Raw genomic sequence first — 22,706 nt, forward strand, 5'->3', positions numbered from 1 at the left:
TAATGCAGTTAACTGCGTATTTTTGAGAGTTATCGTGTTGATAGGCTCTAGTGGAACAAAAGGGAGCCAGTGTTTGTTCTGCTGGCCGAGCAGCTCCAGTTCCGCTTGCAGCGGCAGCCCCGTCCGTGGGGGACGTGCTGCCCTCTCACCAGCTGCCCGATGCTCCTCCAGTTCTCTGCTACCTCAGAGCAAGGCTGCACTCGGAGGCCTGGCAAAGAAATCAACACTCTGAACACGCTTATGGCTTCAGAGCGTACAACTCTGCATTCTGCAGAAAAGGGGTGTGAAACTTCACCAATTGCTGGCAGTCACAGCCTGGTTCAGCAAGAACTTGGCCAAAAAAAAGGCTCTCCTCTCCTCTCCTCTCCTCTCCTCTCCTCTCCTCTCCTCTCCCCTCCCCTCCCCTCCCCTCCCCTCCCCTTTCTTTCCTTTTCAACAGGATGAGCAACACAGCAGTGAGAGAAAAGACTCCACATCTAGCTGACAGCTACATGCATTTTATGCCCTTTCAGACCCCAAATCATACAGTTTTTCAATTAATTGAATTTTAGAGATTATAGATGTTTTACCTAATACTATACCTTTGGACAAATCTTATTAACAGAGCAGACTGATACCTGGCTCTGCCTGTAGCAAGCAGTATTTGGGAGCAAAGAAGGGAGGTAAGTTTGACACAAAAACAAAGGATAGGTGATGACTTGTCCTTGAAAACCACCGGAGCAAAACATAGATGGTCTCTTAGTTATGGAAGCTGATAACTTCTGTACCAATTTGGGTCCAGAGTAGCTAAACACACATATATGTCCCGTAAAGCCAATTAAATGGAAATTCAATCCTGCTCATATGTGTGACTGTAATTATCTTATTCCTTAGAGCTGTTAAAGATTCTGGACTCCATCATAGCTTAGAATAAATGAGAGATAAATGATAAAATTTAATTGATACCTATAACTTAAGGCAATAAATGAACTGAAACTGCTGCAATAGAAAGGTAAGAAACAACCATTAAAAGAAAAAGAAAGTATAATCTCCCTTGGCACAATACACCCCATAGCTACCTGATAGCTCCATTTCTGCCATTTTGCAAAGTCATTTTGCAGAGCTATAGAAGGAGATGTAATTTTTCTGCTAAATGAAAGCTCACATAATTCTTTCTACAGCTTATTTTTTCACATGTGTCAGAGACTAATGCAGATCTCACTGATATTCTTTATGCTACTTGCTACAGGATCTAGCAATACAGCACCTACATGTCTGGATGATATCGTTTCCAGCTGCATGATTTCAAATTCCTATTCCATTTGTGGATAAATATAGTAGCTAGAAACTGTGCAGCATAAGATGCAGTTGTCCTTATTTCCCAACCTGTTATGCTCTGGTGGTAACAATGCCACCTGCAACATCTCTGTGCACTAAGTTCCTTCTCATCACTCCAGGCAAAACTCAGGCTTATCATCCTTTCTGTCTCAGAGGAGAAACTCAGGCAGAGGCAAAAAAGACCCAGGAATCGAAATGCTGCTGCCTTTAATTAAACCACAATGAAGTTTCTAATTGTAGCCCGGGGAAGAATCTTTTAAGTTAAATTCAATGTGTTATAGCAAACACTTGAGATGCAAGGTAGAAGTCAGCCACCAGTTTTTCACATTAGCACATCTTTAAATTGCTTTCTACAAATAACACAGAAAGCATCATCAAGAAACATTGATCTGCCTTAAAAAAAAAAAAAAAAAAAAAAAAAAAAAAAGCACAATTCCAGAGGCTTTTTCTGCCTTCTCCAATGCAAACAGCCTACTCAGTGCTTGTTACCCCTTAGTCAAGCAGAAGTAAATCTTTAAGATTTTTTAGGGCACCTATAGAGCACCTACAAGAAGACTAACTGATAGAGGCTCAGTGCATTTTCTCCTCAAGGACCCTTGTTTCCAGAATGAAAACAAGTCAGGTCTTGCTTACCTTAATCACAGATGGTAACAGCAACCATGCTAAAAGCAAGCATTTTTCACTTAAGCAAATTTTGACTAAAATACTTCTGTGGCAGCTCTGTAATAAGAAAACACCCTGTCTCTCTCTCCCTCCTCAATATGCTTTTCTGGCTCCTTCCCATTTCACTTGAGAAAAGCTCTAATCCAAGGTCTCATGGCCATTGCTGTTCTCTTTCTAAGAAGTATCACTACAAGGATTAGTAATAGCTATAGAAAATTCAAAAAGTTGGCTAGTTTTGAAAAAGCAGGACAAGAAAAGTGTGTTGAACCTTTGGCTTGAAATGCTATTTTCAGTATAGATTACACATATTACTTCTAAAGATATATATAAAGAAGAAAAGAGAACACTATTTATATATAAATGGGAATTACCACCACCAAGAACTATTTGAGCTCTATACAAAACTCAATTACAAATAAAAATTGTATCTGAACTAAAAATCAAGGTCACACTATAAACAGCTACATGCCACACACTCACTCCACATTTCCTGGCCAAATACAGTTTGCTCATGTTTACACCTTGTGATTCAAATGGCCCAGTAATGACACAGCAGCTGTGGAAACACTCAACAAACTAAGTCTTTTTTAATTACAGTTACAGACTAAACACCTTAATTTGTAGCCTTTCCTTTCAAATCCTTTTATTTCAACATCAAGAAAACATGTAGTGAGACATTTATGTTTGTACTTACTCCTGACTCTGTGTCCACCCTAATAAATTCATTAGGGAGACAAGTTGTACAAATGTTGCCTCCACGTCTCTTCTTCAAAGCTCATCATTTCCTCCTCTTTTTAATTTAGCATTTGCCTGCTAGGAGACATTTGGTGATTTCTGTTTATTTTCAGCCACTAACAAAACACTGGGCTGGATCCACGAGCCAGCTGGAAATGGCACTAGTGTCCTGACCAAGCACCTTCTCACAGGGGAAAAATTGCCCTTTGTGCAGGTTACCTGACAGTCCAGCTTCCCGCGTGAGCAGAGCAGCTGATAGAAAGGCAGGATGCGGCTTCTATCACAGAACAAAACCAGAAGGAACCATCTAATACATGCAAACATACAGGCATTTCAGATTCTATTGAATAATTTACAAAAATAATCTTTCGAGGGAGCAGTGAGAAAGGGGAGAAGGAGAGAGGAGGAAAGTTTGACTCTCACAAATGCCAAATCAAAGCCTGAACGCCACACAACTGCTTATAACCAAATTTCCAGCCTAAATAAAGCTTATTGTTATTGTGACATAAATGAGCTTCAGTCACGTTTTTTCATAGACAGAAATAGGCTTGTGGAACATGCCTCAGGTCCCCTAGGTCTCAGCAAAGACCTATCTATGCAGAGAATGACAAGGAAGTCAATGGTAAATAATAAATTTGTTCCTTGCCCTAACAGTCTAATCACATAGCGGGGCTCAAATAGCACCTGCATTGCTAACAACAAAGTTATAAAAGAATAAAAAAAAATCCTAAAGTTAAGGAAATTATATTTGGGCACTCTTTCATTTGGAAACACCAGAACAGGCTGCCCCAAGAGGTTGCAGAATCTTTGACATACACATGACTATTAGACAAACGTGAAGCAACCCAGGCTGAATTCAGTGCTGACCCTACCTCGAGCAGGAAGGAGGTTGGACTAGATGATCTGTTGAGGTCCCTTGCAAAGTGGATGACTCTGATTTTTGAGACCTGCCTTTCTACAAACTTGGATACTCTCAATGTCACCTTTAAAAAAAAAAATTACTAAAATTCATTAGGACACTTGCATTTCATGGAGTTGCAACTGTGCACAACTTGTACTCCACTAACTAGCAAAAATATCAATGTAATGTGTGACGCTACCTCACCTTGTGTCACCTCTGCATCTGCTTCGTCACCAAAGAAGCAAGAACTGGCTTATTTTAGAATAGCTAAATAAAAAACATTGTTCAATCCAGTTCAGTTAAGTACTGCAAAGCTGCATGTTGATTAGAAATATTTAATATACTGACATTTTGTTTTTTTGTTGACTGACTTATGCTAGAGTGAACCACCCAGATTAACCAGTAAAGGAGCTATGTATATATACTCATGCATATAGAAATGAAAACATATGAAACATATATAGATGAATAATATATAAAATATATTATTTTATGGAACATATATAGAAATACACAGCTAGTTTAAATCAAAATTTTAAAATCTATCATTAAACATTTATTTCTGTGTACAGAAGGCCACTGTACTTGGCTCTTTGGCTGCTAACATCTCTTCAAATAACCTCTTTCCATATGGGAACTTTCTGCATTAGTTATAAGTACTAATGTATGAACCTGTAAATATTGTCAATAGTTCATAATCTACAAAGTAAGTAACGAACAATAAACACACACTTCAAAAATAATCCCCGTTTATTTAAAAAAAGAACACCAAGAAATATTTGACCTGTGAATTCACAGGCTTCATAAATAGTTTTCATAAGCAATTAACACTGTACAACTAACCCACAACAGACACCATCCATAGGTTTATAACAAGATGCTTTTAATAAGATGCTAGGTCATTGTTGCTCCCATTTACTGCTGGAACAGCTGAAACAGAGGAGTTAAATGACTTTCGTGACGTCTGATAGGAAATCAGTGTCAGAAATAGGAGGAAAGGCCCCAGACACCTGACTTTCAAAGTCATTCTCAAGACACAGAAGGATAAACCATGATTAAAATATAAATAAAATCTGCGATCAAAAATCTTACTTGCATTGTCCTTGGTTCTTTCAACTCAAATAAGAAAAAAAAAAATCTGATAGATGCAGTTGATCTCTATTGTGGCAGTTTGAGAATTAATCAGATATTCCAAAGATCTGTAGGAGGACGGTCTATAACAAAAGTCAGATGCATAGAAATGGGACAGCAGCACTAAGTAAACTAGATCCCAGGATCACCTGGAACCATCCAAACCGAACTTGCTGCAGACCAGCATTCCAGAGAATCTGCCAAAATGGACAGAGACATTTTTGAGCTGCAAGAGTCTGCAGAAATCCCTGCATTAGCCCTTCCTTAGGCTGCAGCAGGAGGAGTGCAGCAGACAGAAGGCTGCAGGGCTCTCCCGAGGGCTCCCCCGGGCCCCTGGAAGCGCGGGCTGCTTGCAAGGCCCTTGCTCCAGAGCTGCACCAGGCCTGGGTCGGGCACGCAGCAGCCTGCATGGCAGCAGCACGAGGCCCCAGGACTTGCAGAGAAGGCCACTTCTCCCCTGAATGGGTCTTCGTTTCTGCAATATGGCTATATTTATGATGACTTCTGGATTTAACGTGTTTCACGTTTCCACATAGCACCACACTGCTGAATGCTGATTAGAAACAGCACTTGCTATCCACTGCATGGAAATACACTGCCTTGAAAAGGGCTGGGATTTCCCAGGAGGATCTTTCTACTGGAAGAGACAGAAATGCAGATGGACACCTGCCTGTTCTCCGTAAGGGGCTCTAGTAACTGCACTTAGGATGCGCACGTACTGCTTTCAAAGGACTTCAGTATGTAATACTGTTTCAAGCAATCACCATCAATTTCAAAGGTATGGCACAGCATCTGAACACAAACTTCACACAGGGAAAATCTGAAAGCAGAGATGAGCTGGGAAGAGAGAACAATGCTGCTTGTAGTGTGGTACCTAAGGATTTTTCTTCCCTTGTATCATCCAGTCGCATCGACATTGCAAAGAGCTTCGTTAATTCCCACAAACGGGAAGTTTGGGACTTGAGGTCTCTAAGCCAGGCCACGCAGCTCACTTGCTCTCATACCTCCTTCTTTTAGTTTTCTCTGGCAGCTGGGCTCTTCCAGTTCTCCTGCGGCAGCAGATACAGAGGGCTTTGTTTCAAACATTTCAGAAAAACAAAAGTGAAGAAAAAGGACAGCCGCAAAGAGACGTGTTGAAGTTTCTTAGGAAAGTTGCAAGCAAACTCAATGTGAAACACGTTTCTGAAATATTCCATTAGGACAGACAGGGCTAGAGGCTCCAAAATCAAACTTTATCCTTTAAAAATCCTCTTGCAGAACAATTACATGATTATTGTAGCAAGTTAGAGAACCGTTAATCAGGAAGGCATGATTTTTCATAAATAAACGACCAGGTATCTGACTCTCCAGAGCCCAGAACTTTATGCAGGAGCATTTAATTTGCTAGCATTTTGCTGTAGGTCAAGGCAGAGGAGCTTCGGGCCCTGTGCTGTAACAGTACACAGTACTGGCAGTAGTAGGGATATTACAGGGCTGCTATCGTGAGACATTCACAGAACCTCTGTGCAGAAAATAGCTATCAGAAGACAAGCGAACCCATTCCTTCTGCTGTTCTGCCAGTTTTTCTGCCAAGCATTTTATTAAGACAGGGTCTACTTTGGAGTCAAATTTATTGGCAAACCAATGCCCATAATTCATAAGCCATCGTAATTCTGCAGCCCCATAGATGCACACGCTGCGAAGGTGGGTGCCTGTGCACGGGGGATACAAGTGATCTTCAAGGTAATTCCATTTCACCAAGCGAGTTTTGCTTTGCAAATCTGTTATATCCTCTGCCGACCTTGGGATTTCCCCAGGGACCCCAGGAACACGAGCAAGAGTGGCCCAGAAATGTTCATCTGGAGAGTAAGTGTCCCTCGACCAATCAAAAAAATCTTTTGCAAGAGAGCTCTCAAGGGTATATTGAATAAATTCTCGACTTAAAACAAAATAGGCACTGCCTACAAAAACCTCAATGTCATGGGGAGGTGGATTCTTGGAAATGTTGGTTTTTACAGGCATCTGCATGTATTCGTAAGGCACTTTCATTAGCTCATAGTGATAAATAAACCGTTCTCTTTTGCTACTGCTTGGCTTTATAGTTTCCAGCATATTTCCCCCACTGAGTTTTTTCAGTTCAGCGACCAACTGGAAATTGGACCTCAGAGGGAAATCTTGGCCACACAAATTGATAACATACTTCCAGGGAACCGAGGAGGCCAGCAAATCAGACAAACAATTGAAATCTGCTTGCAGCCTTGAAATATGTGCATACTCCACCGTTTCCAACTTCGATGCAATGAAAATATTGGGGAAACATTTAGCTAGATTGTTCAAAGCAGATTTGAAGCTTTTTGCTGCTTTTTGGTCATAATGGATGCAGTATATATTTTGATGGCTATACAGTGAATGTATAAGCCTTTCTACCATTGCTGCATCTTTATGAACAACCAAAGAATAGGCTAATGGAAAATTCTCTTCCTCTGCAGAAACAGGCTTTAGATGGTATTTCCTAAGTGTACGATACAGATGGCAGTCACTTGTCATTGCTACAATGTCTTCATCATCTAAATCAATTATGTATTTTTGTCTTATCTCTAAGCTCTTGCCAATTTCACCAGGATCTTGGTCATATATAGATGAGCAATTAATTTCATAATGGAAGTCATTTTTAAGATAGGAATACCTGTTTCTAACATAAGAAGAAGTGCTTAGGAAGTGCTCAACCAAATAAATGCCCTTATGTGGAAAAAAGAGTCTTTCAACATGGAGGAGCTTCAGTAGTGCAAGCAGCCACCCTGTAAAACACAGGATCAGAATCTTCTTTCTTGTGGGACATTTGTAGGGACACTTACGTCTCTTCATTCTGTAGGAAGACAAAGATACAGTACTTTAAATCAGGAACAACACATCAGAGACACCTGCTAACAAAGACATGAGCACCCTAGCCTGGCTGTAGCATAAACACCAATGTAGCATGACAGGTCACTGGAAGTCTGCAAATAGTTTCCCCTGTTCATGTTCATGTTATTTCAGAAATTGGCAAACAGTTGTAATTTACTTGAAATTAGCTGACTGGAGGCAAGAAAACAAGTTAGATTTGAGATAGCATCCAAAAGAGTAAGAGTGTTGGAATAAGACCCTTAACAGTTACTTTCCGAACTTTTTAAAATTTATTTCTTAGAAGCCATCAACTGAGGGCAGAAACACTCTGAGTTTTTTATCCTGAGTATAAACTCAGGAAGGAGATTTTATTCTTCTGAGTAAGTCCAAGGAATCCAACAGAGCAGCAAGGGAATCCCTTGCGAATCTGCAGAGAATGCCTGCTTAACAGTAGGGATTCATGTTTTAAAAAACGAAACATTAAGGTGAAAGTTTTAAGAGCCAGACAGAGCATCCTCCTGGTCTCTAGCAGTGGGGCTGGGTGGTGAACATGTCCAATTAACTTTCTCCTCATCCTTTCCTTCTCATCCTTTCCTATGGGACCTCACCTGTGTTCAGACTTCTGAAGAAAGAGAAATGAAACCACAGCCTTTCCAGCCACTGGAGGCAGGAAGGGCAGGAAGGGTAGCAGTCAGCTGTCACACATTAACCCGCTCTCTGCTGCGTGGTGCAACTCTGGTCGTGCATCGCAAAAGCCCAGATACGATCCCCTTTTATGTGGTAGTTAATAAAATACATCTCTGTGTAGCAACTTTACGATGGATGCATTACTGCAAGGAAAGCTGAGTGCAAAGGTCCTGTTTCTCTGCAGAACTGCTCTAACAGCTGAGTGCAAACAGCATTGTTGCTATCACTGAATTTAAATTAGATCAGAATTCACATCCAGATGCAGCATTAGTTTAAAGTCTATTTTCTCGCTTAATGGAACTGTTTATGCACAAAACCCTCCAATATATTTCTTTTGAATTTGAGCTGTTTTACAGTGTGTTTCCGAGAGAAGGAAACAGCTGCTCACTTTCCTAACTTGTGTTCAGACCTGATATTGGCTTTGAAATTGTCTAAGTGCACGATCAGCAGAGGGGTACATGTAAACTGTTTTACAGTGGCATGCAGTGCCATTACAAGACCAGAAAGGCTTCAATCCAGAACAGAATGCCAAGTGCAGCAACACTGTAAGCATTTGCAAAGAAAAGAGAAGCCTGAGGAGGATGGTGCAGAGTTCCAACAAGAGGAAAATCCTTAGAAAGCCACCGCTTGTCTCTAGGTCTGTCTACATCCTTCTCTCCGTGCCTGCCCCACTGGTCAGACGCAGGACAGGGGGTGCAGAGAGGGCATGGTGCGCTCTGAGGTTCCCCAATCATGCAGATGATAATGCTGTGGCAGAAGCGCCCTGTCAGTCCCAGCATTTGACCTGCATGGCTAGGTGGATCAGCACAATCTTCCTCCTTTAATTCCTGCAATAAGTGCAGTGCAAATACCTGTAATGCTCTGTGTCATACTCCCTCAACCCTACTGAGCTTAGTAGCAGCTGTGCTTCTACATACAGTATCAAAATGAGCCAAATATTGGGTCTTTTCCCTCTTTCCTGTTTTACAGATGCATTAAGTGGAAAAAAATAAACGCTATGACCAGAAGTGGTGGTTCACGTGTCTGCAGATTCCTCATCTACATGGAAGATCAAGTATTGCAAAACCATATCATGAGACTAACTCAAGTATCTTTACATGTCAGTTCTCAAGCTGTATCTGCACAGCCAGAGCTCAGCTGATAAAGACTGAACAGTTTCATTAGTTCTCCTCCCAAAGCATCTCAACAGGTCTAACAGTATAATAATAGTTCTAACAGCTAACATCAAACCTTCCCTTCCTAGGCAAATTAACAAAAAAGCCACCCCTAGTCAGCTGAAACTAACCTACACTTCTGGAGTCTGGTACAATCTGGAGTCAGACCAGGACATACAAGAAATCACTTGGATGGCACTGAGGATTTCATCTCACTATTGATGAGCATAGCACCAATACTCATACTCCACTCATAACAGTATTTTATAGCACAGCTATATCGCTGTCACCACAGTAGTTCAGACAGCATCAGGCCGTGCATGAAGGGGCCTCTTGCAAGGGAACCCTTAAATCCCATCCCTTAAGCACGGAAACATCTCTCTGTCAGTGTGGTTTACCACTATCAACATCTCCTTGCTCCACTCACAGACCTACCCCACCAAACTCATATTCCCAGCTATTAACCCCCAGGCACACCAGGGTCAGGACAAGTACATCCAGTTACTGTTACGAGGGCAAAACCTCTGCTCTTGGGCACAAATAATGTGCCTAAGACGAGGATGAAGACAGTTTCTGCAAGAGACAGGGCGCTCTCAGGCGGGAGGGGTTCTGGGGCCAGCAGGGTCCTCACAGATCTCACCAGGCTTTGATGAGGTTTTGCCCGCACAGCTTTATTCCACGTAGCACTGCCCTAGCACCACCTCTGTGGGCACTGTGCAGGACTACCTTGCTCCTCTGATAAGAAAGTTTACTATACACAGGATCAGTGTTCCCTCTCTTGTATTAGAAGTCTGTATTAGGAAGGGTGCACGGCATGGCCATCTTGCTTTCTTTTTTAAAATGTTCGCACTTGCACTTCTATGTGCATGTGCGAAGACTCCTGGAGAAACGGAAGCCTGAGCACCCCTTGCAGCCCCTACCCCATGGCAGGGCTGGCACATAAACGCTCACGGTGTCTAACGCAATCAGAGACTTACTGAGCAGGCTGCAAATAGTGCCTGATCCGGAGCACATAACTGGGGTGTTCCTATTTACCCTGCGCACGCAGCAGCAAGCAACGTTCAAAGAAAACAGGTATGCCACAAACGCAAGGGAAACACTTTCTCACGCAACCCATAATTACAGCCTGGCACCGGGTATCGTAAAGACCGTGACTCAGCAGGATTCAACGAGAATGAGGCAAGTGGCTAAGGGGAGTATCCAGAGTTACACTAGCCAAGAGAGAAATAGAGATGAAGGCTAAACTCTGAAACCAAGACATATGGCAATCACAAGCCACCCAGAGGACCAACTGGAAATGTATACTGACCATAGCTCCACACTCTGCATATGCTTTTATCATCTGTTGCAGCATGATAGATGACATCCCTAGCTAGATGCATGACAACAGTAACTGTATTCCACACAGAGAATGCCTGAGTTACCTCTGGTATCGTTATCTTTTCTTTACCCTCTCTCTCTCGTTTTCCTCCCTTGAGGAAGCTGTTTGAGCAGCTTTATACCTCAAACACTTCACATCATTTGGCTTTTGCAAACTGCAGGTACACAAAAGAGGTACAGGGCGGCAGAGGGGAAGAACGTCGCGCTCCCAAGAAAGAGATCGGCTCCCAAATGAACCCTCCCAAAGAGGAGCGAGTGCAGACTGAGTCAGATGCAGTAAATTCAAGGTGTCAGTCCCTAGCAGCAGGGCACCCAAGAGAGGCTGAGCTGCCCGTGTTTGCTCAGGGCAGTGCCCTGCGCTTGGAGAAGGTCCAGAAAACAGGAGTGCAACAGAGCTCTGCTCCCTCCAGCCCGTGCCCACTCAGCGCAGACACCTTACCCTCTGGCACACTGCAGGGAATTGCAAAGCTCTCCTCATGGGGCTCATACAGCACCCATAAAATCCTATAGAGCCCATAAAACAAAAGAACATTCCCTCAAACACTAGCCAAGAAAACTGGGCTCCGACTCACCTTACAGAGGTTAACCAGAGCTAAACTGACCAGAGTTAAACTGATAGGCAGCCTGTAAGAAAGCAGGACTGTAGCCTTCCTCCACAGCAACTGTTCCACCAGCTCGTGAACTCACAGAGCACTGCAAGTGTTGAAAGTTATCAACAGAGCTATAGCTAGCTGAGAAGCTAGGAGGGAAGGCCAAACAGAAAGCAGAAGCTTGCTAGAAAATGCACACAAGGATGAAATCTACAATTAGACCTTTGTTTGCACTAACTTACAGTAAGGGGGAAAGAGAAAGCTGAAATATACAGAAATACAAACAGATGTAATAATACATATGTATTAACATATGTACACGAGATCTGTATATGCATATGTAACATTAAACAGATGGGCATACACAGATCTCGTGTACATATGTTAATACATAAGTATTATTATATGTAGCATTAAATTCAAATTTATATTGGGTAGCACAGGAAAGGTTTGGGGGAGGGAAGTCAAGTACTGATGGATCACCAGGGAATAAATGCAGAAGACCTGCTATTTCCTGCTGCTATCAGCTAGTTGTCTGGTAGATAGTTGTCATTCTGGTAAAAACTGATGCTTCTGCTTGTCAATTAGTGAATCTTACAGCATTCTGTAAGTACAAATTAATGGCTGGTGCAGTTGCACAGTACCCAGAAGTGTGCAAATCCCTACACAAGGCACATCACAAACATGAAAAGCAGTATTTGCACCCATGCTGCAGACAACGGTTACCTGTTTGGGTAAATCATATAGCAGACTTGACACTGAGCTTGTGCTAGAGCACTTCACCATAGGTAAAAATAAAGAGCATCCATAGGGCCCAAGAGGCAAACTGATGCTGTTTCTCTAATGGTTTCTACTACCTGGATTACTATAGCACAGAAATTTTGTATTTCTATTGAGAAGCTGTAACCACCTTAAATGTTAACTGCTTGCAAGGTGAAGCCCAAGGAAAAGCTAATTATAGATAGATTAAAACCTGCTTTTAGGATTCTTCTGGGAGGAAAAAAAAATCACTAAATGAATTATAATTCTAGCTTGATAGACTTATAGCACTTGAACGCACTGCCAAACCCCACTCTGTGCACCTCTCTGGATACGTCTTCCTAAGGGAACAGCGAGTCCAGATCTGGCACAAGCAGCCTGCTGCACGTGGGACACCTACTGAGCAGAAGAAAACAATGCCCACAGCATCTCACTTCCCCCTTCTCCTTCCCATCCAACCCAGGAGCAAACCAGGCTCCAGGACTCTGCTCCTGGGAGTCAAGGACGGACAGGCTGGGAATCAGCCTCAGGCTGGCTGCTTCATCCTGTGCCTGCCCTTCCAGACAGGAGAAGGCCATGACCCCATCCCTGTCACCCCCCGGCTCCTGCAAAAAGAAATGCTTGAGCATCTTCACCATCAGTAACTCACAAGGGGCATCATGAGCTCCAGGCTTTTGCAAGTCTGTTTTCCAAGTTGCTAGCCCCATAATGCTAGTCAATAAATAAATAAACAAACACTCTGAAAAGGGGTTCTCCTTTCCTAAAGAAAATGGATGAGGGCAACATATGCATGCAGCTGCACGACACACTGCAGCTTCTTACATTCATTTATTACAGAGCATTTTCAGCCCCTGGCTGCAGAGATGGCTGTCTTGAAGCTTTCTCTATTCATAAAGCCAGGCAGCTGCTCACAATTCAATCACTGTACAGAAATGAATGAAGCAATTAGGAAGAGGAGCAGATTCCATCTGCAGGCTCTCCGGCTTCAGGTGGAAGAGCAAAGTAGTGGCTGGGGAGTGGTCCAGCTAAAAGCTTTCACTCACGAACCACAGGCACTAACCACAACTCTCCTAACTGATTGCAGGGCTGTATTGTGCCTTTCGTGACATGGAGATTTAGGCAGCTATTCCTAAAAGGACTCAGAAAAGACCAGGAATGGGTGCTGGAAACATCAGGTGCAGTCTCAGCATCCCCAGCATCTGGGCTACAGCTCCCGCTCTAGAGGCTGCGTGAATAACTTGCATTTCACTGGCATTTGCAAAAAATAAGCAGCCAACCATCCTGCCTCTAAGCCAATATATTCTTTCAATCTTGAGAGAAACATTTGCTAAAATTAAAAATCCTAAAATAGAAAAATGGTGAAAAAAAAAAAAACTACAGAGATCCAACTCTAGACAGGAAAAATGTCAAAGTGTAAATCATTCTCCTGTCAAAAACTGGTCAAAGGTAGTAGTGGTCTCCAAGACAAAGTGTAGGAAGAGGCAATGTTCAGCCTGCCCAGCAAGCTCCCGCGCTGTTTCAGCTGCACTATATGAATCCTATATGAGCTGTATTACACTCTGACCTAGACAGCCTGGCTGCAGCAGTTGCACGCTCTTACAGAAGTAGCAATGTCACTTCTGGTCACGTTTGTAACTCTCCTACATTACTTAATTTATATTATTTATACTTCTGCAACATTGAACATCTAAGATGCTATGGAAATAATAACAGCAATCAGCATATATAGATTTAAATTAGCCTTCAGTGTATATATGAACTGTAAAGTTTCAGAGATTAAATTAGATCCCTGTAAAACTGGATCTTTTGAGCTGTTGTGTTCTCTTTAGGAGGGAAAAATGAGCAGGGAAAATAGCACCTTCCCCATTTTGCACAAGCTCGCAGCTATGGAGAGGAAAATAGGAGCTGATGGTGCTGCCTGTTGGAGGAGGTACAAAACAGGCAGATATCAGTCTACTGAGCGTGCACACTGTATGGAATGTGGTTGTCCAAAGGCATATTTCTGCTTTAATGAGCCCTCCTGCAAGCGTGCAGTGTGCAAGTCAACTTACTGGGAACCACATTTGTTACAATGTGGTTCCCAATCCCCTTGCAATCCATCAGAATAAAGCCAAAGTACCACTCATATTGATTGTAGTGCAGGAGAAACCATATGCCCATACTGTGGTGCTGTACATCATCTCCAGCCAATGGCTTGGCATTTTCAAACAATATCTAGGAATATTTTATGGCAGCTACCAAAAATCAATGCGATTCAATGTAATTACCTGTAACATTTTTGAATTATAGCTTTTGAACTGGATTTGGAAAAGAAAAAAAAAAAAAAAGAAAAAGAAAAAGCAGCAAAAGAACTTGTGCTTTTTTGGGGTGTCAGCACAGTACTACACGCGACTCATCCTGCCCAGGGTTTGTCAGACTGAGCATCCAGGCTCTGCCACGGTCAGCGCAAGGTGTAAGGAAGCACCAACGGGGCTGGAGGGATCCCAGGATAGATCCATCTGCGGATCCATCCCAGAGCTCCCAGCCTCAGGATGCATGGGCTGAGTGAGGCCTTCCTGCCGGGATAATGGGATGCCCCAGGTGTGGAGTCAGTGCCGCGAGCTCTGCCGGCTCCGCTCGCAGCCGCACGGCTCAGTCAAGGGGTTGCCAGTCTGAAGCCTCTCAGCAGCCAGCAGCCCTGCAGGGGACCTGACCTGTGTGCAACCTCCGCAGAGGCAGAGCTGCTCCAAAGGGATGTTCAGGAGCAAGAGCAAGAAAGGCACCTGGAAACTGCGGGGTTGGTAGGGCAGTCTGGGGCTTCTGGAGAACCGGGACCGCCAGTGTCCTCCTGCTCCGGCCAACAGCGCTCCTGAGCTTCACTTCTCTTTGCAATTGCCTTACTGGAAAGGGTTAAACCGGAATTAAACAGCCTGCAGCAAGGGACAGCTTTCCCTGGCAGAGAGAAGCTCACAGGCTTGTGCTACATCTCTGTTTGGAGGCATGTTTCCACTTTACTAAGATCTAATGATTTACATATGGAGGACTTAAGTTCCTGAGAGAGCCTAACATTTTATTGCTGCTCCTCACACTATTATTTCTGTTTCCATAAACTGCATTCACACAGAGTAATGGCAAATCCCAGTTTCGATAACTCAACCATGCCAACATCCTTTTTGCACAGGAGTCTGCAGCTCCCTTCACTCTGCAGCAGTAACAAATTACAGACTTTCACTTTCCTCTTGTCCTGCACAGTAAGTCTTGCCAGCAACCCATATAATCAGTCACCTCTTGAATCCTCTATCAACAGAACAGATCAGAAGACCATGAAAACCAACTGCCTCTCTTGCTGCAAAAAAGATATCAGACCCCTCCACTACTGAGAAATCAGCCCCAGCCCCTCCAGAAGCCTCTCTTCTATTTGGCCAGTAACTCATGTAGGGCTCCTAGAAACAGCCTGCTTGGGAATTAACCCGTTTCCAAATTGCTATTCCTTTATCGTAACGGCCACATCACTCAAGGTACTTTTCTTTAACCCAAAAGTGAAAGGCTTTTGGCTATTACCATTTTAACCTTCACTCCTTTCACCCTCTTCTCATCTACCAAACACTTGTGCAGGGCAAAGACAATCAAGAAAGACAGTGAGAGTTCAGAAACTACTTTTGATCAAGACCACGTGTAATTTTCAGCCTTAAGAAGTACCTAGTTAAAAGTTCGGTTTATCCAGTCTGAGAAAGGAAACACATAGTTACACAAAAGTTACTTGGACGCCCTTCCTCCAACTTTTCCTATGCACTGTAGATGCACATCCAGTTTCTCTTTGCTGAAATTTGCTTGCCTGACTATTAGGAGCTCATCTACCACAGGTTATTTGAGATTATACAGCAGTCTGCAATTCCCCAGCGCTTTATTCCATGTCTTCACCGCACTCCTTCCGCTACAGCTGGTGCTGCACTAAATGCAAGTGCTTCATTCACGCAAGTGAGCAGCTGCCAGGTAGATCCATACAGCTCGCAAGCCCTCGGCACCTTCCCAGTGGGGAGGAGCGCTCCGAACCACTCACGATCCCTAATGGGAAGCCCAGGGCTGGAGCAGCCGGGACACCCGGGAAGCTCCCAGCTGGCAGAAGGGTGAAGATGCTGCCTCGGGAGGTGGTTTCTGTCAGCTGACACTGCAGGGCTCCCTGCTCAGCCTGGAGGACAGAGGGGAGGGTCCAGGCACAGCCCCGAAAGCGACAGAGCCGCAGCAGAGTGCACAGAGGGCAGAGCCAGCTAAGGAAACTCAAAACGTGTCTGCCTGCAATAATCAATGCACTACAAGTTTCCCGAGGAACATAAAATATGTATCAGCTGTTATCCACTGCTTCTCTTACACTAATCTCTTATCAGTTCTTCCTGAAGGATATTATATTTGTTCTCTGAGTAAATACAGTTTTAAGTTCTAAATACATATACAAAAGCCACAAACTCCCTTAAAGCACATCTCTATATCCACTTTATCCCTATATTTACAATTTTTCCCCTTTGGTGATGCCCATCTGAGAAGGCTGCAGCTCTCAACCATTGCAAAAGCTTTTTGGTGCCGTGCCAGGCACAGCTGGCAGGAACCAGCTCTTCATCCCCACGGTCCAGACCAGGCCAGTCTGGGAGTGGTTACAGCAGAACAAGGAGGGCCAAGGCACATTGGCTGCTCCCAAGGGAAGGGCTCCCAGAAAATTCAAGCAGAAAGCAGGCAGCCCTCTCCCTCCTCAGGGCATCTGAAAACTTTAAAATACTACCCCAGGGCAACATGGCTTTGTGCCTGTCACAGCAGAAGTTTAGTAAAATGGTAAGGGGTGGATGTGAGTCTGTGAAAGGAAGCAGACACAGCAGATGTAGGGGAACTGCAGAGTCCCCACCCCATTATATTTCTTCCCTCATGCAAAAGCATCTCGGCAGATGCACTGCTGGAACCAGGCTCCTCAATCATCATTTTTGTAAAGAAAAGGGAACACAGACTAAAAAAAGTAAGAGCACCAGAGCAGAAGTTGGGAAATGATGAAAGAGGAGCATAGAGAGAGGAATCAGTGAGGTGCTTCCACATAGGCAGCATTAAAACAAAATGCAAAGAGAGTAGCAAAGCAGGTGCTTTGTCTGCTGTGTCACTCTTCTACTCCGGAGGGTCTCTGAGGCAAAACCAGAGTCTACATTTCTATTTGAAAATTAGGATATAGTGTATTCAGTAAACCAGCAACATTACCTTCTCACAGCAGGAACAACAGGAACACTTCTCTGTCCTCTAGGCAAAAAGTCTTTGGGAAAAGACTTCCTCTCTTCTCTCCCTGATAAAAGATCTCTACTTGCTTAATACACTCCTGCTCCTCACAGCAATGCAAATTTGGTTTCTTCCACTAACAGCTTTGCAGAAATAAGTGGTTAGTTCCTTCTGTTTTCCTCTCTACTCATTACAGATCAAGTCAGTTGATAGGTCTCTGGGGGAGGTAGAAGAGACAACATTCCCAGGAAGCTGGGGAAGGAGAGAAGTACTGATGGGCTTTGCTAAACTTTTCTTTTTTTTTTTTTTTTTTTTTTTTTTTTTTTTTTTTTTTTTTTTTTTTTTTTTTTTTTTTTTTTTTTTTTTTTTTTTTTTTTTTTTTTTTGATAAACTATCTGGCTGTGGAGAACTCTCATCTCTAGTTGATTATTTCATGCTGCTAGCTGGGAAAGTTCATTTATTTGTGTATTAGTACATACTGCTGCTAGCTGGTTATTTTCATTGCAAATTTCTGTACTGACAGTGATCTTAGAGCTTCTGTAGCAGCACTTTTTATTAGTGTTAAATCTGGATAAGTTGATTCTATCAAGTTTGTCTGTTTTCCATCCAATTTTCTGACTTTCACTGGGCCATGCAAAAGACAGCAGCACAGCAGCAGATGTGAACCTGGCAAGGAAGATTAACGTAAGAGAGGGTGGAAGTTTCCTGCTAGAAAGGAGGAGATACTGCATACTTCTATAGAAAAGCAGCAACTTCCAGCTGAATACTTTCTCCACTTCCTCCAACAGTGCTTTGGTGATCACATCTCTGCCAAGCTCCCTGCAGAAGCCAGCTGTAAATCCATACTTGTAGTCACTTCTTCCCAAGTCAAAGTCCTCACAAGTCAAGTTGTCAAATCAGTAACAACGTTTAATTTCCAGACCTACCTCCTGGACTTTGCTTTAATATCGTTCCTTCGCAAAGGTCTTTAGGATGCTCTGTCCAAGAAGAGCCACACAGGCACAACCCGCTCGGTGGTTAAATGGAGTCCAATTGCCTGCTCCATCCTGCTGGCAGTCACAGTACTCAGGTTTATCTACGTTTCAAGCGAGTACGAAGCCGTATGTACATGAGTAGCAAGGACAACATTATTACCTGCAAAGACAGGGGAAAAAAAAGGAAAAATGTCAGCTGAAAAGTAGTGGCTATAGAAAGCTTGTATGATAAGCCACAGAAGCCATTATTTTTATAATAAACATATATATTATGCTTGTATACTATTTCTAAACACTAAGAAGATGGGAAAAAAAATCATAAAAGGAGTAAGTCATGTCAGTGCATCCTAATTTCCTTGTGCAACAGGGTAACAGAACTTGTGGAGAGGATAAAAAGCATCGCATCTGAGGAGTCCGTGTCAAAAGTCTTGCTGAAATGAGGACTCACACAGCATTTCTACAAGCCAGCTGTGGAAGTGTAGGAGATACAGGACCTATAAGGCTCCTAAGAGGAGCTTTCATCCTGAGACACTCCAAGAGAAAGGAGGTGACGCGCAGGGCTCAAGCTGCATGGGGCTCTTGCAGGGCCGGCTGCAAACGGAACAGACCTGTTGTAGCAGAGGCCAAGGGCCTCCTCCCTACTCGCTGGAGCCTCCATTCCCAGCGGGCTGGGAGCCAGAACTCCCAGCGATCCGGATTCAGCACGACCCTGCTACTCTGATCCTCTACCAGCCACAAAGCCACAGGTGAGGGCTCATTGCCTGGGCCGGCTCCTTCCAGCCTCACAGGTCCTTTCATTTCACGTCTCCACAAAACTGCCTCCCTATTGAGACAAGACCTGGAATTTCAGCTACTGTTATCACACGTTCGGTCCTGGTGATACTTTTTGAAACTTTGTTTAGATAGCATGACCTGCACTGCAAGATCATGCGTATATGAGTACTTTATACGGTATCTCATACATGGTAAAAACATATTTATATATTTTTTGTGGTACAACTACACTTCCTGTTTTTAAAGTTTATAAAGATATTTGAGTATATATAAATTATACTATTCATATGTACAACAAACAGATATCACAGTATTTTCCCTTGAGATACAAGGAAAAATACACCCCCCGGTAGGTGTAGTTCTCAGATTGTGTTTCAATGTCAAAAAAATTCTCCTTCTCTCCATCCAGATTTCAACCAAAGTATTTGCATACTACCCGCATGCCCATCAGCCCTTTAGTTCATACAGATTTATAAACCTCCTGGGCAGAGATTTGTGCAGCACTCTCCCATTTGGCAGGATTCTCTAGAGAAAGTTTGGGGATGCAAACTGCAGGTTCACATACCCTCCAATATTCAGATTGCCCTTGGAACCAGCAGTGCTGACACAGCTTGATGGACCTAGTGGTGTGAATTTGCAGGGCAGGAAGAGTGTCTGAATTTCTGCATAACATTTGGCACTTCCTAGATGCATCAAACACACCGCTGAGTGACAGTAGCTGACTGGGGTCGACAGCTGAAAATTGGATCAATGATATTAATAGCAATTATATAAACTGAAAAAAAAAAAAAAAAACAGAGCATAGGTATTACCAAGATGACTGGAACTTCCTGTAAGATAAAAGCTCTCAGTACATGCAAAATCAGAAAGGGTCTTCAGATAACTGTGCTGCTTCTGCATTAGATCGGGGCTGTCAACTTTTGCTTGCCTGAAACGCAATGATAGTAAAAGCCTCTGTCAAACAACGCTGCACCACACAAAGGCATGCAGGTCAATCACGGTCTGCGCACATCAGTCCAAAAGGAAAAGGTCCTTTAATAACGTCAGTGAAACCTGCCCAGGCCTGTGGGCAAATCCACATGTTAGGCAGGTCCTATCCCTGTTCAACAGCAAGACAGAGTGTCTCCATTCGTGTCTTCACCAGAGACTGGGGCTGAGTCGTACTCCATCATTTGGGGCATGGAATGGCTACTTAATAAAGTATCTTTCTTTGTATGATGCAATTTGGAAATTCCAGATTCTTCACAGCTGTCCTTTAGTACCTGGGGCAGAGACACCCGCACACAGCATTTTGTCACGTGCAGGTCTCTGAGCTATTGTTCCTCGTCTGATTTTTCAGAGAGATCTCATGAGGCTTGACTTGCTGACAGAGTTACACAAAACTTATCTCCCTTGCCATACGGTGCCCTGCAGTTTATGCTCCAGAAATGAGCTTCTTTGTGACTCATCTGCTGCATCTCTTAGTTCCTATCCTATTGGTATTTCCTGGGAAACCTCCAGTACTAAACAGCTGCTGTTGGACTTCTCAGGCCTTTCCATACTCCTAATATAAACTCTGACTCAAGCCCTTCTAGCACCTCCTATTACCCAGACCAAACACATCCCGTCAGTCAGCCCGGACTCACCGTCCCAGGAGAGCTCCCATTCCCCACCAGCCTCCTGCCTGTGCTTCACTCTCAGCTGCCTGGGCACGCAGCAGCTACCAGAAATGAGGGCTGAGCATTTCTGTCAGAACCTCCCCGCTGCTCAATTCCTAGCTTTCACCAACAGCTAATGTGTGTCCAAAATATTCATTTTTCATCTAATATTCATCAAAATATTCATTATTCATCTAATTTTCCTGAAGAACCCTCAACCATCAGCCAACAGACTGATTGAAGATTTGTGGGATCAGCCACCTTTGGACTTGAATGTTTGTCCTCAACAAAAGTTTCAAGATCTTCTTGGTCTCTTGGCCTCCTATACATTAGCACTGAGCAATTTCTTTATGCCTAGCAATGGCATTTGGCTTGACTCTTTGCATTTTTTGAAATTTGCCTTAGGTTAACTCTTCCTGGGCCACCTCTAAAGAATTTCAGATATCTAATCTAAGCCAAAAAGCTTAGTGGTTGGTGGCTAACATACTAAGCCAACAAATAGCATGTGCAACATAGGTTATCATCCAGAAAGTCCAGAGAATTGTAAGTCAAGTGGATTTCAATGTCCAGTTCCCTTTCCCACATTCCCACAGTAATCTCAGCACAACATTACCTCTTTTTAAAAAGTTTTAGTCCTTCATAATTGCCCATTTTAGGTATCATGAATGAGAAAAGCATTAGACACTGTTGTTAATGATCTTTACATGCCTTTACAGAACAGGACAGCACAGAAACGCACTAAAGCTGGATCAAGACCTACCAGTCTCAGGTAATTAAGACCAAAAGTCTCAGATGAACTTAGCTGTTAAAAGAGAAGTGATGGGTGGGAGAGGACCCCACCTATAGGGCCCATCCACCTCAGAGCACCCAAAGGCAGATGCCCGGGAAGAGCAGAAGGAACAGGCGGCGTGCAAGTGCACTCCAGCATTTTTCTCCACATATTCTTTCGACCTTCTCTTTGGCTCTGAAGTTTACAAAGCTCCTGCATGGAGCTACATCTTTTGCTTTGGTGTCCAAAGTACTTTTCCTCCAGGAAGCCCAGCTCCTTTTGAATACACCTAAATTTTCTGATACTTGAAAACCCCAAAACCTGCTGGGCAAAGAGCTGTACTGTGTGAGCTGGGGGCTGCACAGAACAACTTTTCTTTTGTGCTTGTTTCGTGCCTTCTGTCTTTCAGTGCCATCTGACCGCTGTAATCCTGTTCTGAAAACCTGGCAAACTGCTGCTCCTGATTTACCACCTCCACTCCAGTGACAACTTTATCTACCGCGTTCCCACTCAGCTGTTTCCCTTCCAGGCTTATCAAGCACTAACGGGTCAGGAGCAAAAGGAAAAAAACAGAGGGGGTTGGGGGGAAATTATGATGCTGATTTACAGACCAGATGTTTATAACAATTCAAGGGGACATATCCTCGGATGGGACACACTGGAGCAGTTAACCTCCAAAGCCCTATTACATAAAACCTCAAGGAAAACTTCCCTTAACGCTTCCCTCCACGAGCTTTCCTCTGGAACCAGTCAGGTTCACCCCGCAAAGAGACCTCAGATGCTGCTTTCTCCCCCTGAGGAAGGGAAGTTTTCTTTCAGGGTGCTTTGCTACTCTCATTTCCCCCCAAGCAGAAAGCCCTCTCTTCCTGTGCTGAAGAAGCGCGTAGGTGTTCTGGGCGCTCCAAAGGAAGCAACAGACTAACGGGCCGAATTGCAGCAATTTCCTGACAAGTGACAAAACACCAGAAACTCCCGCGGCGAGGCCGGCTCGCTACGAGAAGCCACGTTCGGCTGCGACCCGGTGCCGGTACCGCCGCACTCGCTCGCCCGCGCCTGCCCAGCCCCGCTCCGCGCCCCGCGCCCAACTTCGGCGGCGCTTCCCGCGGGGCTCCCCGCGCCCGCCCTTGGGCGCTGCGCACTCACC

At 43.8% G+C, this 22,706-nt stretch overlaps 1 protein-coding gene across 4 annotated transcripts in view; it reads right to left on the reverse strand.

The window, feature by feature from the left end:
* Positions 1-5,573: 5,573 nt before the first annotated feature.
* Positions 5,574-22,706, reverse strand: part of GCNT4 (glucosaminyl (N-acetyl) transferase 4, core 2) — a 21,998-nt gene continuing 4,865 nt past the window's right edge. The window contains exons 1-3 of one of the 4 annotated variants that reach the window (XM_026036424.1): positions 19,969-20,052; positions 18,335-18,542; positions 5,574-7,592 (exon numbers count right to left, since the gene is read on the reverse strand). In XM_026036424.1, coding sequence (XP_025892209.1) covers positions 6,224-7,591 — 1,368 coding nt within the window. In that variant the 5' untranslated portion in view covers position 7,592; positions 18,335-18,542; positions 19,969-20,052 and the 3' untranslated portion in view covers positions 5,574-6,223. Of the gene's footprint in view, positions 7,593-18,334; positions 18,543-19,721; positions 19,782-19,968; positions 20,053-22,706 lie in introns of those variants that run through there. The other 3 variants (XM_026036417.1, XM_026036410.1, XM_026036431.1) reach the window with 3 other exon arrangements.

Source organism: Nothoprocta perdicaria, unplaced genomic scaffold, assembly GCF_003342845.1.
Source record: "Nothoprocta perdicaria isolate Ctin4 unplaced genomic scaffold, notPer1 scaffold_1, whole genome shotgun sequence".
In the NCBI taxonomy this organism is placed as follows: domain Eukaryota; kingdom Metazoa; phylum Chordata; class Aves; order Tinamiformes; family Tinamidae; genus Nothoprocta; species Nothoprocta perdicaria.